This window comes from Heptranchias perlo, chromosome 5, assembly GCF_035084215.1.
Source record: "Heptranchias perlo isolate sHepPer1 chromosome 5, sHepPer1.hap1, whole genome shotgun sequence".
Classification (NCBI taxonomy): Eukaryota; Metazoa; Chordata; class Chondrichthyes; order Hexanchiformes; family Hexanchidae; genus Heptranchias; species Heptranchias perlo.
This window is the reverse complement of record NC_090329.1, coordinates 20073078-20088255: the sequence shown is the minus strand read 5'-3', so window position 1 is coordinate 20088255 and position 15178 is coordinate 20073078. Positions and strand designations below refer to the sequence as shown.

General features: G+C 43.9%; 1 protein-coding gene across 5 annotated transcripts in view; it reads left to right on the top strand.

The window, feature by feature from the left end:
* znf451 (zinc finger protein 451) overlaps window positions 1-14671 on the top strand; it is a 54635-nt gene extending 39964 nt beyond the window's left edge. For 4 of the 5 annotated variants that reach the window (XM_067984056.1, XM_067984055.1, XM_067984057.1 and 1 more), the window contains exons 11-15: window positions 1050-1214; window positions 3741-3871; window positions 10012-10198; window positions 12118-12204; window positions 13342-14671. In XM_067984056.1, the coding sequence (XP_067840157.1) occupies window positions 1050-1214; window positions 3741-3871; window positions 10012-10198; window positions 12118-12204; window positions 13342-13388 (617 nt within the window). In that variant the 3' untranslated portion in view covers window positions 13389-14671. The remainder of the gene's footprint in view (window positions 1-1049; window positions 1215-3740; window positions 3872-10011; window positions 10199-12117; window positions 12205-13341) is intronic. The other variant, XM_067984059.1, reaches the window with a different exon arrangement.
* The last annotated feature ends 507 nt before the right edge of the window (window positions 14672-15178 follow it).

The following is a 15178-nucleotide window of genomic DNA, read 5'->3' as shown; positions in this document are numbered from 1 at the left end:
TCATTTCCGCTCTAATCCTTCTACCAATCACTTTAAATCCATGCCCCCTGGTTATTGACCTCTCTGCTAAGGGAAATAGGTCCTTCCTATCCACTGTATCTAGGCCCCTCATAATTTTGTACACCTCAATCAAATCACCCCTCTTCTAAGGAAAACAACCCCAGCCTATCCAATCTTTCCTCATAGCTAAAACTCTCCAATTCTGGCAACATCCTCGTAAAACTCCTCTGCACCCTCTCTAGTGCAATTACATCCTTCCTGTAATGTGGTGACCAGAACTGTGCGCAGTACTCAAGCTGTGGCCTTACTAATGTTTTGTACAGTTCCAGCATAACATCCCTGCTTTTGTATTCTGTGCCTCGGCTAATAAGGGAAAGCATTCCATATGCCTTCTTAACCATCTTATCTACTTGTCCTGCTACCTTCAGGGATCTGTGAACATGCACTCCAAGGTCCCTCACTTCCTCTACACCTCTCAATATCCTCCCATTCCCAATGAGATTTAAGGATTGAGAAAGAAACAGAGGAATGACGGAGAAGGAAATGGAGTGAATTAGAGTCAAACCAAGTACAGAAAGAGAAAGAGAGGGAAAGAAAGCTTGGATTGAGAGAGAGAAAGGAAAAGTCATCAAGAAAATTTAAAATTTGTGCATTAACAACGGCATGCATCGTTAACACACCATTATTTTTCCAGCAAGATCAGGCCCATTGAATGAACAAGCTAAGTGGTTCCTGGCAGGGTCTGGGTATTTATATTCTATACCTCTTGTGATAGAATTTCATTAGCTGTTTTACAGCCTTCTCAACCTCCTTTAATGTCCTTTGAACCTGTACCCCCAAATCTATCTGCTCTTCCACAGCATCGACAGTACATCCAATCAGAGAATAATTACTCTTGGTTATTTTTTATTACGAAAATGCATCACCTCACACTTAGTGACGTTGAACTCCATTTAGTTGTATTCGAAGGACTTTTTGTTGCAACAATTCTTCTACGCTTGTCTTAATTTTTTTTTCCTCCCTCCCCTTTGTTATATTTTACTAACTAGCGGAAAGGGAAGGCACAATCCAGGAAGGAGACATTGAGTTGCCTGACTTGGACCTGCTCCGCACAATGACCCACCTTGTCTTCATCGATTTAGATAATTGGGCAGGCTTCTTCAACCATTTACCGGGACATCTTAACCAAGGCACATTTTTCTGGGGCTTTCAAGGTTAGTTCAATACTAGCTCAATTGCTGAATTTAAATCTGAGATGGATAGCTTTTTGGCAATCAAAGGTATTAAGGGATATGGGCCAAAGGCAGGTATATGGAGTTAGATCACAGATCAGCCATGATCTTATCAAATGACGGAGCAGGCACGAGGGGCTGAATGGCCTCCTCCTGTTCCTATGTTCCTAATATATTGAGGGCTTTTGTGGGTTTTTTTTTGAAGGGGGGAAAATCTGTCTTAGATTATGGTTGAGACTGAAAAATACACTGAACCAGGCCATTCGGCCCATCCAGTACGTGTCGGCGTTTACCCATCTCGCGAGCAAATAGTTCTAATCACATTTACCCGACCTGTTCCCATATCCCTTCAACCCCTCTTCTTCCACCCACCAATCCACTCTCGGATGTTATGGTTCGGCCTCTAACCCTGGAAGTGAGTTCCACCGCCTCACAACACTCTCTCTGTGAACTCCTGCCCTCTTCGAAATCTCTTGCGTTTAATTTAGTAGCTCTGGCCCCTCGTTCTTAACCCTTTAACTACTGGAAACAGCCTGTTTCTCTCTACCCTGTCCCATCTATTAATGATTTAAAACGCTTCTATCGTATTGCCCCTGACTCTGCGTTGTTCTAACGAAAAAAGCTCCAATTTTGCAAGTCTGTCTTATTTGTATTTCCTCATACTGGCAGCATCCTTGTGAATCTGTGCTGTACCTTCAATATGCTTCCTATAGAATGGAGCCCAATACTGCACACAGTACTCTACAGAACTGAGGTCTTAAGATTTTATGTAGAATCATTATTACCTCTTGGTTTTTATATTCTGTACCTCTTGTGATAGAACTTCATTAGCTTTTTGTTTTACAGCCATATCAGCCTCAGGTGCTGCCTTTTAATGGAACATTGGAACAGGAGTAGGCCATTCAGCCCCTCAAGCCTGTTCCGCCATTCAATTAGATCAGGGCTGATCTGCACCTGTCTTGGTTCCGTAACCCTTAATACCCTTACCTAATCTCAAGTTTTGAAATTTTCAATTGACCCCCAGCCTCAACAGCTTTTAACCTTTGAACCTATACCACCAAATCCCTCTGCTTTTCCATAGCACCGACCCTACTTCCAATCAGAGTATAAATACTCCTAGTTATTTTTTTTCAAATTGTGAAAATGCATTGCCTCACTCTTGCGTTGAACCCCAACACCCACTTTTTAGCCCATCCTCCCCCATCTTATCAATATCCAACTGCAGCTTCCTTTGGTCTTCTAAAGAATTAACTGCACCTCCTATTTTGCTATTAGTGCAAATTTCGACACCCCTCCCTCTGGGCTGAGATCCAAATCATTACTACACACAGACATGGCCCCAAAAATTAACCCTGTGAGACACCAACACCCACTTTCAAGCACCCTGGAAAACTGCTCCTAACTGCTACCCTTTATTTTGTCCCCTCTAACCAAGTTTTAATATCCAGCTTGCTGTCCTCTCCACTAATGTCATACCCGATAAGGTAAACGCAGATTATTACTTCAAATGGAGGGGGGGGGCCCATAAATATTTAACATACATAAATGTTAAACCTATCATCAGGGAGGGAGATCTTTGCTCTGTGTAACACATGTTTGATTAGTGAGCAAGAACATCGGAGATGCACAAAATTCAGCTGGATGCTTTTAATTGAGAAAAAGAAGCTTTTCACGACCTCCGGATGTCCCAAAGCACTTTACAGCCAATGAAGTATTTTTGAAGTGTAGTCACTGTTTTAATGTGGAAAGTGTAATATAGTGTAATAGAGTATTAGATGACGAGCCACATAAATACTGTGGCTACAAGAGCAGGTCAGAGGCTGGATATTTTGCAGCGAGTGACTCAGCTCCTGACTCCCCAAAGCCTTTCCACCATCTACAAGGCACAGGTCAGGAGTGTGATGGAATACTCTCCACTTGCCTGGGTGAGTGCATCTCCAACAACACTCGAAGCTCGACACCATCCAGGACAAAGCAGCCTCATCCACCACCCTAAACATTCACTCCCTTCACCACCGGCGCGCTTTGGCTGCAGTGTGTACCATCCACAGGATGCACTGCAACAACTCGCCAAGGCTTCTTCCACAGCACCTCCCAAACCCACGACCTCTACCAGCTAGAAGGACAAGGGCAGCAGGCACATGGGAACAGCACCACCTGCACGTTCCCCTCCAAGTCACACACCATCCCGACTTGGAAATATATCGCCGTTCCTTCATCGTCGCTGGGTCAAAATCCTGGAACTCCCTTCCTAACAGCACTGTGGGAGAACCATCACCACACAGACTGCAGCGGTTCAAGAAGGCGGCTCACCACCACCTTCTCAAGGGCAGTTAGGGATGGGCAATAAATGCTGGCCTCACCAGCGACGCCCACATCTCATGAACGAATATAAAAAAAAAGGGATGAATTTCAGTGAGACAGGAGCCTTTTCTTATCCTTGACTTGTGTCTTTTTAAAGATCCTGGTAATTTTCTATAATTCAACGTGTATTTTTTTTTCCCTCAGGTGGAAAGACTCATTGGAAAGCACCAGAAAACTGTCCCATCTACAATTTCCTGGTCAACACGGGTTGTTTTTTCCTTCATCCACGGTGCAGTGCTAGGAAGGATGCTGCTGATTTTGCCATCTGCATGCATGTTTGTGTTCTTTGATTTTTCTTCCCCCTGGTTCTTTTATCCCAGTCAGTGACGATATGTTTAGGGGTGAGAGAGAAGCCACACCTCGCTTTATCTTTTTTTAAGTTGTAATTGATGGGGCCACTACTGTTTCTAATTTGCATCAGCAACCTGGATTGAGAAACTCAAATGCCAAGTGGTCAGATCTGCAGGCAGTAACAAACAGGGAGGGGCAGTGGAATGTAAGGAATCAGCTCAGAAATTACGGAATGAGTTGGGACAAAATATGTGCGTGGTCAGATCTGTGGCAGATGAAAGAAGAAATTTTTTTAAAAAGGAACTTGCATTTATATAGCGCCTTTCAGGACTGAAGTGCTTTGCAGCCACTGAAGTACTTTTTGACGTGTAGTCACTGTTGTAATGTAGGAAATGCAGCAGTCAATTTGTGCACAGCAAGGTCCCACAAACAGCAGTGAGATAAATGACCAGATTGTCTGGTTTTTAGTGATGTTGATGAAATTCAATGCAGGCAAGTGTGAAGTATTGCATATTGGAAGGAAAAAAAATGGGCCTCATGGGTCCTCTTGTAAAATGTGTTCAGATATCGAAGCATGAGATTGATAGAGACCTTGGGTCTTAGTAGACTTGATGCTCAACATATCCAACCAATGCAGAGCAGCAGTCAACAAAGCCAATGCTTGTTGAGATACGAGGCCAAAACAGTGGAGTACAAATCGGGGGAAGTCACAATCAAAATATAGGAACAGGAGTCAGCCATTCAGCTCCTCGAGCCCGTTGTGCCATTCATTGAGATCATGACTGATCTGTGGCCTTACTCCACCCACCTTGGCTCCATATCCCTTAGCTAGCAAAAATCCATTGATCTCAGATTTAGAATTATTAATTGAGCTAGCATTTACTGCTTTTTGTGGGAGAGAGTTCCACACTTCTACCACCCTTTCCGTGAAGAAGTGTTTCCTTACTTCTCTCCTGAATGGCCTGGCTCTGATTTTAAGGCTATGTCCCCTCGTCCTAGACTCTCCCACCAGGGGGAAAAGTTTCTCTATCTACCCTATTAATTCCTTTTCAAAAACCTCAATCAGATCACCCTTAACCTTCTATATCGCAGGGAATACAAGCCTAGTTTATGTAACCTCTCCGTGATTTAACCCTTGGAGCCCTGGTAACTATTCTGGTGAATCTGCGTCGTGCTCCTTCCAAGGCCAATATATCCTTTCTAAGGTGCGACGCCCAGAACTGTAAACGGTACCCCAGATGTGGTCTAACCAGGGCTTTGTATAGCTTCAGCAAAACTTCCTCCCCTTTTATATTCTACCTCTCTAGTTATAAAGGCTAAGATTCCATTAGACTTTTTGATTTTTTTTTGTACCTGACGACTACATTTTAGTGATCTGTGGATTGTGGAGAGGTCCAATGAGATCCCACGGTGAGTGTCCTGATCAGGTGGAAGAGACCAAGGGAAAGATTCAAGCACCAACTAGTGGGAAAGATATAGAGGAACAAATTTGCAGGGAAATTACAGAGGGGTGCAAAAGCTATAGAGTAGTGATAACGGGAGACTTCAACTATCCTAATATAGACCGGGATAATAATGTAAGGGGCAAAGAGGGGGAGGAATTTTTGAAGTGCGTTCAGGATAACTTTCTTGACTGGTACAGTTTCCGGCTCAACGAGGAAGGAGGCATTGCTGGGAATGAGGCAGGCCAAGTGGAGTAAGTGTCAGCGGGGGACCATTTAGGGAGCAGCAATCATAGTATCATAAGATTTAGAATAGCTAAGGAAAAGGATACGGACCACTCTAAAGTAAAAATACTCAATTGGAGGAGGGCCAATTTCAATGCGATGAGAACAGATCTGGCCTGGGTAAATTGGAATCAAAGATTGGCAGGCAAAACTGTAGTTGAACAGTGGGAGACCTTTAAAGAGTTTTGGTACAGTCTAGGTACATTCCCACAAGGCAGAAAGGTAGGGTAATTAAAGCCAGAGCACCCTGGATGACAAAAGAGAGAGAGAGAGTAAGATGAAGTGGAAAAAAGGGGCGTATGACAGATGTCAGGTTGATAATACAAGTGAGAACCAGGCGGAATATAGAAAGTTCAGAGGGGAAGTGAAAAAGGAAGTAAGAGGGGCAAAGAGAGTATGAGAATAGACTGGCGGCCAACATAAAAGGAAATCCAAAAGCTTTCTATAGGCATATAAATAGTAAACGGGTAGTAAGAGGAGGGATGGGGCCGATTAGGAACCACAAAGGAGATCTACTTGTGGAGGCAGAGGGGGTGGCCGAGGTACTAAATGAGTACTTTGCATCTGTCTTTACCAAGGAAGATGATGCTTCCAGAGTCTCAGTAAAGGAAGATATAGTTGAGATACTGGATGGGCTAAAAATTGATAGAGGAGGTACTTGAAAGGCTAGCTGTACTTAAAGTAGATAAGTCACCCGGTCCGGATGGAATGCATCCTAGGTTGCTGAGGGAAGTAAGGGTGGAAATTGGAGAGGTACTGGCCATAATCTTCCAAACATCCGTAGATACGAGGGTGGTGCTAGAGGACTGGAGAATTGCAAATGTTACACCCTTGTTCAAAAAAGGGTTAGGGATAAACCCAGCAACTATAAGCCAGTCAGTTTAATCTCGGTGGTGGGGAAACTTTTAGAAACAATAATCCGGGACAGAATTAACAGTCACTTGGACTGATTAGGGAAAGCCAGCACAGATTTGTTAAAGGCAAATCGTGTTTAACCAACTTGATAGTTTTTTGATGAGGTAATAAAGAGGGTTGATGAGGGCAATGCAGTTAATGTGGTGTATCTGGACTTTCAAAAGGCGTTTGATAAAGTACCGCATGGTAGGCTTGTCATCAAGATTGCAGCCCATGGAATAAAGGGGCAGTAGCAACATGGATATGGAATTGGCTAAGTGACAGGAAACAGAGAGTAGTGATGAACGGTGTTTTTTTGGACTGGAGGGAGGTGTGCAGAAGTGTTCCCCGGGGGTTGGTACGAGGACCACTGCTTTTCTTGATGTATATTAATAACTTGGACTTGGGTGTACAGGGCACAATTTCAAAATTTGCAGATGACATGAAACTTGGAAGGGTAGTGAACAGTAAGGAGGATAATGATAGACTTCAAGAGGATATAGACAGGCTGGTGGCATGGGCGGATACGTGGCAGATTAAATTTAACGCAGAAAAATGCGAAGTGATACATTTCGGTAGGAAGAACGAGGAGAGGCATTTAAACTAGAGGCCACACTTCTAAAAGGGGTACAGGAACATAGCGATCTGGGGTATATGTGCATAAATTGTTGAAGGTGGCCCGGTAGGTTGAGAAAGCGGTTAAAAAAGCATACGGGATCCTGGGCTTTATGAATAGAGGCATAGAGTACAAAAGTATGGAAGTCATGATGAACCTTTATAAAACACTGGTTCGACCACAACTGGAGTATTGTGTCCAGTCTGGGCACCGCACTTCAGGAAAGTTGTGAAGGCCAAAGAAGAGATTTACTAGACTGGTTCCAGGGATGAGGGACTTTAGTTACGTGGATAGACTGGAGAAGCTGGGATTGTTTTCCTTGGAACAGAGAAGGTTGCGAGGCGATTTGATAGAGATATTCAAAATCATGAGCGGTCTAGACAGAGTAGGTAGAGAGGAACTGTTCCCATTGGCGGAAGGGTCAAGAACCAGAGGGCATAGATTTAAGGTGATTGGCAAAAGTACCAAAGGTGACATGAGGAAAAACTTTTTTACACAGCGAGTGGTTAGGATCTGGAATGCACTGCCTGAGGGGGTGGTGGAGGCAGATTCAATCATGGCCTTCAAAAGGGAACTGGATAAGTACTCAAAAGGAAAAAATTTGCAGGGCTGCACGGATAGGCGGGGGAGTGGGACTTGCTGAATTGCTCTTGCATACAGCCGGCATGGACTTGATGGGCCAAATGGCCTCCTGTGCTGTAACCTTTCTATGATTCTAAACACTTGAGGTTGTGCAGAAAAGAGGCACTAGTCTAATCCCTGGTGTTGGGGATCTGACTCTTGGGCTGTTCAGCTTGGAAAGGAGGCAGCTGAGAGGTCATCATGTAAAGGTAGATAAGGTATTTAAGACGATGGAAAAGGTAAACCAGGAATATTACTTTTAAAATTACATTGAGAATAGGACGAAGGGGCACAGGGTCAAACTAGTAAACAGTGAATTTAAGACTGATTTCGGGAAGTTTTTCTTCATGCACAAGAGTGATCAACGCATTGAATGGACTGCCTGATAGTTTTTTAAAAAAGGAAAGAACTTGCATTTATATAGCGCCTCACAAGACCTCAGGACGTTCCTAAGTGCTTTACAGCCAATGAAGTACTTTTTGAAGTGTAGCCACTGTTGTAATGTAGGAAACATGACAGTCAATTTGTGCACAGCAAGATCCCACAAACACCAATGTAGTAATGACCAGGTAATCTGTTTTAGTGACGTTGGTTGAGGGATAAATATTGGCCAGGACACCGGAGAGAACTCGCCTGCTCTTGTTCGAAATAGTGCCGTGGGATCGTTTACATCCACCTGAGAGGGCAGACAGAGTAGTGGAGGTTAAAACCTTGGAATCATTTAAGAAATCACTGGTTGCTGCAATGGCGGGTGGGATGTGGGAGGAAGGGGAGGGGAGGGAGTGTTGGACCTTTTCTGGATGCATGAATTAAGATGGACCGAATGGCCTTCCTCATCTATAATTATCCTATGATTTTCAACAGATGATCATGCATTTTTTGGCATTGCCTTGTATATTTGTAAATAAACTAAATACAGTCCCCACCACTTACACCGTCCACACTTATCACGGGCAGCCACCTATAGATTCTCTCAGGAGGAGGCTATTCGACCCATCGTGCCTGTACCAGCTCTTTGAAAGAGCTACCCAATTAGTCCCACATCCCTGCTCTTTCCCCATATATCGGGCAAATGACGTTAACAGTTTTCCATTATCGTAGGAGTCAATTACAAAGGCTCTACTTATAATGTATTAAGCGTGCCGACTGTTTCGGGCAGTTCAATAACTACTTACCCTGTCTTACTGATTTAAAAGGCTGTGCCGATTTCAGGCAAAGTCAGGTCTTCGAGCAGTTTCAATCAGCAGTTCGCACCTCGTTAAAGTGCGATTACCTTTTAGTGATCAGATTCTGGATGTAACTGCTAACAATTCGAGGTGGTTGCTAGGTGGAGAGTTCTTGTTTTAAAAAATAATGTTGATTGCTTATCTTTTTGGTTTTAACATTCCTCCACGTATAGCTGGCAAATCTCGTTAACACCAACACACCTGCCATACGTGGCGGGGACTGTAGTTTAGGTGCCCTTCAATCCGGGGAGATTCAACCCATAACCCTGTCTATTGAGAGCAAGGGCAGCAGCATCAATTTATGAAATTGGAACAAGCATTTGTCAAAAAGTCGGTCAGCAATTTATTTGCTAAGCCGTGTGTAAATCTCAGATAACGTGACACATTTGTTCTGTGTTGTGTTTGTACCCGGTAGGGGGAGAAAATAGAAATCATAGAATCATACAGCACAGAAGGCGGCCATTCGGTCCATCACTGGCTCTTTTGTCAGAGGAAACAGTTTCTCCCTATTTACAATCAAAACCCCTTATTATTTTGAACACCTCTATTAAATCTCCCCTTAACCTTTGCTCCAAGGAGAACAATCTCCGCTTCTCCAGTCTCTTCACATAACTGAAGTCCCTCATCCCTCGAACCATTCTGGTGAATCTCCCCTGCACCCTCTCCAAGGCCTTGACATCCTTCCTATCGTGTGGTGCCCACAATTGGACACAATACTCCAGCTGAGGCCTAACCAGTGATTTATAAAGGTTTAGCATAACTTCCTTGCTTTTGTACTCTCTGCCTCTATTTATAAAACCAAAGATCCTGTATGCCTTCTCAACTATTCCTGCCACCTTCAAAGACTTGTGTACATACACTCTCAGGTCTCTGTTTCTTCACCTTTTTAAAATTGTACCATTTAAATTGTATCAAGAGAGCAAATGCGGAACTTTTGACTAATGGCAGAAATGTGAAGTTTTATTTTCTTCTCTCCCTCTCTCCACCCCTCTCCTTACTTCTGTGACCTTCCCCCGCCCCCTCAACCCCACCATTTACAGGCCGGACGTATGGATGAGCAGTTGCCAAAGCATATTCCTTTCACCGTGCTCTCCGGAGACAAGGGCTTCGAGGAGTTGAAGAACCAGTTGAGGAAAACAATGCGCCCGGGTTACATCCTTAACCCTCACCAGATGGAAGGGGAGCTGATGTGTGCCTTACTGAATAGTATATCTGATATTGGAAAAGGTGGGACAGAAGCAGTAAGATGAAAAAAGAAAAGTTAGACCCCATGGTACTGCTTAACTGGAATAAATGCGTCTATGATTCCTACATTGACGTTGGATGTAATTTTTATTCTTTGCAACCTGTTCTGTTTTTTGAGATGCTTTTCTGAATGTGATGTTGAATGTTGTGAAACATACGGCCATCCCATAAGGGGTTTTCCGTTTGGTCGTAAGTTTTCTTGGGCAATCAGCCACGGAAGCTGAAGTGAAATGTGCTGGAAGTCGGAAGTGAGACTAGAAAATGCTGGAAACACTCAGCAGGTCAGGCAGCATGTGTGTGGGGAGAGAGAAAGAAACTTCAGGTCGATGACCTTTTGTCAGAACTGGAAGATGTTAGAGATTTAACAGTTATTAAGCAAGTGCAGAGCCAGGGACGAAGGGAGAGGGGAGGAAAGAACAAAAGGGAAGGTGTGTGTGTTAGGGTGATGGGCAGGAGCGATTAAATGATAAAAGGGATGATGGTGCAAGGCAAGGTTAAGTAACCACGGACCCTCGCATACTGACTTAGGGAGTGATTTTAAACCCCAAGAATGGGGGCGGGTGGGAGTTGAAAATAGTTTTTTGGGTCGCGACCGCAACCCGGCTTTATTTCTGGGCTTAACGTCGGCGCGTAAAAGTACGGGCTTCCCACTGGGAATGCAAAGTCTGAAAATTTTGCGGTTGCGACCAAAAAGATTTCTGGTGATTCTTGACTGATCATGTTTTTCAAAATAGAACCTATTAAACCATTCAGCAAAAAAAAGTTATCCAAGGCACCAGGCACCTCCAGCACTGTTGGACTTCCGGTCTCCACCTGAGATGCCCTCCAGTTCTATCTATCTTCTGGAGTGCCTGCTCTTTCAAAAGGGAAGCCAATAGGGTCATCTATCACTGCCATTGTGTCGATTTGTTGACCTTTTATAGAGTCGCAAGCTGTGGAGAATCGCACAGCACAGAAGGAGGCCAATTCAGCCCATCGTGCCTTTGCTGGCTCTGATCGAGCTATCCAATTAGTCCCTGCTGTTTCCCCATAGCCCTGCAAATTTTTTCCTTTTCAGTTATTTATCCAATTCCCTTTTGAAAGTTATTATTGAATCTGCTTCCACCACCCTTTCAGGCAGTGCATTCCAGATCATAACAACTCGCTGCGTAAAATAATTTCTCCACACCCCTCCCCCCACCCCGATTCTTTTGCCAATTATCTTAAATCTGTGTCCTCTGGTTACTGACCCTCCTGCCAGTGGAAACAGTTTCTCCCTATCTATTCTATCCAAACCCCTCATAATTTTGAACACCCCTATTAAATCTCCCCTTAACCTGCTTTGCTTTAAGGAGAACAATCCCAGCTTCTCCAGTCTCTCCACATAACTGAAGTCCCTTCCTTCTAGACCAGGAACACTCACTAACGGACCATCGTATCGTCCCAACCACTGATTTGCGCAAAGGGCAAGTTCAAACGGCACAAAAGCGAATCATTTTGAAAATTAACACTTTTTTATTTCTCCCTTCCTCTGGAGTTCTGGCCCAGCGTGATTCCAGAGTTGGTGGGCTGCGAATTAAAGCAAAGACATGGAGTAGCAGGTCTAGTGGGGGGAGGGTGTGCTGCATTAATACTACAAGCCTGGACTATCGTACTGTACTGAGGATAGCATAACAATGGAAGGCAGGCCGTCAATGGAATTAAAAAGGAGTCTTGAACACAACTTCACAACAACTAAACTATTCTTGGCGGACTTGTAAAGCGGTGTGGGAATTCAACAATTTTTTTTTTGGTAGCGAGGAAGGGAACCGAGCTGGATGTTTGTCATCGTCTAATTAGCTATCAAACAGTTCTGGTTCCTGTTTGGCGCCTCCTCTGTGGTCGTTTCACTGTTAACTTTCTTTTCTTTTATTGGACTCCAGTCAGCGATGATGAAGATGAAGCTCTCCAAAAAACACTGGTGCTGAGCTTGCAAGAGGCTATTGAAGAGCAGGAAACAGCTGATGAAGGTGCACTCTTGATTTTCTTGATTTTTTAGCTTTTTGAGGTAAAGTGTTCTTCAGTGAAGGTAACTGTCTTTATTAAAAGTGTATCTTGGGCCGAGTTAGAAGCTCTCTAACCTGTGGGTTCCTTTTTGTGGTAGTGTCCTTCAATGAAGGTAACTTTTTATTCAAGTGTACCTTGGGCCCAGTTAGCCACTCTCTCACCTCTGTGGTTCAAGCCCCACTCCAGAACTTGAGCACATCTGGAATAATAATCTGTTGTCTACGTTAGCAATAAGCAGCACCGTGTTACAGGGCCAAGAACAGCAGAGGATGTGTGGATATCAAAGGGTAGAAGGAGAAAATGAGTGAATGACATTGTTCAGTGAATTGGATCTCAGGATTCAAATGCTGAATCCTATTACTGTGTCCCCTAGGATTCCAGGCCTTTTTTAATAAATAAATCTGGCTAAATCTGCAAAAAAAAGCCTTTGTTCTCTGCTGGTGGGGAAAGGCCATATTCTGGTGACCCAGCTGAGTTCAGGAACTGTGGAGAATTGGTTAGGCCTCAGCTGGAATATTGTGTCCGGTTCTGGACACGGCATTTTAGGAAGGATGTCAAGGCCTGAGAGAGGGGGCAGAAAAGATTTACTGGAATGGTACCAGGAATGAGGGTCTATAGTCATAGGACTATAGCGGAGAGACTGGAGGAGCTGGGATTGTTCTCTTTAGAGCAGAGAAGAATAAGGGGAGATTTAATAGAGGTGTTCAAAATCATGAGTTTTGATAGAGTAAATAAGGGGAAACTGTTTCCAGTGGCAGAAGGGTCAGTAACCAGAGGACACAGATTTACAGTAATTGGTTTTTAAAAAAAAAAGCCAGAGGTGTGATGAGAATTTCTTTTACGCAGCGAGTTATAATGATCTGGAATACTCGGCCTGAAAAGGTGGTGGAAGCAGATTCAATAGTAACTTTCAAAAGGGAATTGGATAAACATTTGAAGGGAAAGGGCAGGGGGAGTGGGAATAATTGGATAGCTCTTTCAAAGAGCCGGCACAGGCGCGATGGGCCGAGTGGCCTCCTTCTGTGCTGAAAGATTCTATCTTTTATGAAAGGCTCGTGGTGATGCATAAAGTTTCTTGATGTCTGCGTTATTTGTTTCAGATGCCAAAATTGAAGAAGCCATTTTGCGAAGCCTGGAGGAAAAATGAAAGGGAGGGAAGTTGGGGGGGCAGGGTGCAAAAACCCACCCCCCCTCCCCCCAACGGATCAAATCAACACGAATGCAGAGGAGGCGAGCAAACCGCTAATGACAGAGGGGAGGGAATGGGTACAAGTGTGCCTTCCAAGCTGGAGAGCTGGGCTTTCTTTTCCAGATCAGCGATGCTGGGAAGAAATCTTGCTCTTGGCTAGTTGTTCAAACAGCTTCTGGAAGAAAACCCTGAGCCTGGCGGGAGAATAGAAATCTGCAGAGGAGCCAGAACGAGAGACGTTTAAAGTTAGGGAAGGTCAAGGTGATCAGTTACCATGTCGTTCTTAACAGTGCCCGTGTCAACAGAAGGCAAAAACTGTGTGTGCTGGAGCTGTTACTGATGCATTCTTATCTGGTGAATCCCTTGCTGTTCAACTGTTGGAACAAGCTACCTACATTATTAACAGGCTTCTGCACAGATTAGAGATTACACAATTAACTGAATTTCTTCCATTTTGTTTCCTTGATTGGAACTAAGGTGTTAAAATCTGAGATTTATTCATTCTATTGCTATCTGCCAATAGTAACTTTCTATTCCAGAAAAGTTCCTCTCTCGCTTGCCCTGTTCGGTTTCCTAATTTATCGTTTCACGAGAGTTAATGAAGACTAGCTTTTTTAAAATATATATATATTTTTTTCATGTGTTGTACGTGTTCAAAAACTGCCCTTTGCAGTTTGTTGAGATTTTATTTGGTTAGTTGACTGGAAAATAAAAGTTTTTGTTTGTGTTGTTTTGTACCCTATTTGTTGAGACAGTCTGTTGTAGTGCATAGAATAAAATAAAATTACGGGCCTGTGCGTATCTGAGCTAACTTCAGTAGCAGTTTCTATCTTCTGCCCTACGTATACAGGAGAAAATGTATTCGATGAACCCCTATGCACAAATCACGAGTGCGGGTCCCCTGATTGCTCAGTGGGCGGTGAGGGTTGACACTAATCCATACACATTAGGGGGATGTCTGGTGTGTACTAAATCCACTCATCTCAGCCACGGCACTAGTAAGAGCGTTATACCTTGCTGAAAAAAGAACATGCATTCATCTAGCGCCTTTCATGACTGGTGCGGACGCAATGGGCCGAACGGACTCCTTCCGTGCTGTAAACTTTGTGATACTATAACTCTAGGTCATCCCAAAGTGCTTTACCGCCAATCAAGTACTTTTTGAACTGTCGCTGTTGTAGGAAACGCAGCAGCCAAATTATGCACAGCAAGGTCCCACCAACAGCAATGTAATAAATAACCCAAGATGATCTGTTTTAGTGATGTTGGTTGAGAGATAAATATTGGCCAGGACACCGGGGAGAACTTCCCTGCTCTTTGAAATAGTGTCGTGGGATATTTTAAGTACACCTGCGGGGGCAGGCGGGGCCTTGGTTTAGTATCTCGTTCAAAAGACGGCACCTCCGCCAGTGCAGCGCTCCCTCGGTCCCAACCCTCCGACGGTGCGGCTCTCCCTTGGTCCTGTATTGGGCGTGTTGGTTTACAGTAAAGTACTACAATCATGGAACCTTAAGAATCCAGTCCAAAGAATATCTGCTGTCTGTGATGGAGGCCCAGTTTCAACAACCCAAAGAGGAATTGAGTGCTTGAGATAGAAGGTGGAACAAATTGGAGTTTCCTTATACCAAACAGACTATGTTCATTACTGATCCCATAAAAATTACATCCCAAGGATTTGTCTCTTGCTCACAAATGGCGCAGGGTCAGAAACTAATTCATTAAGAATTCATGTTGTGGCTCGCTCTGCT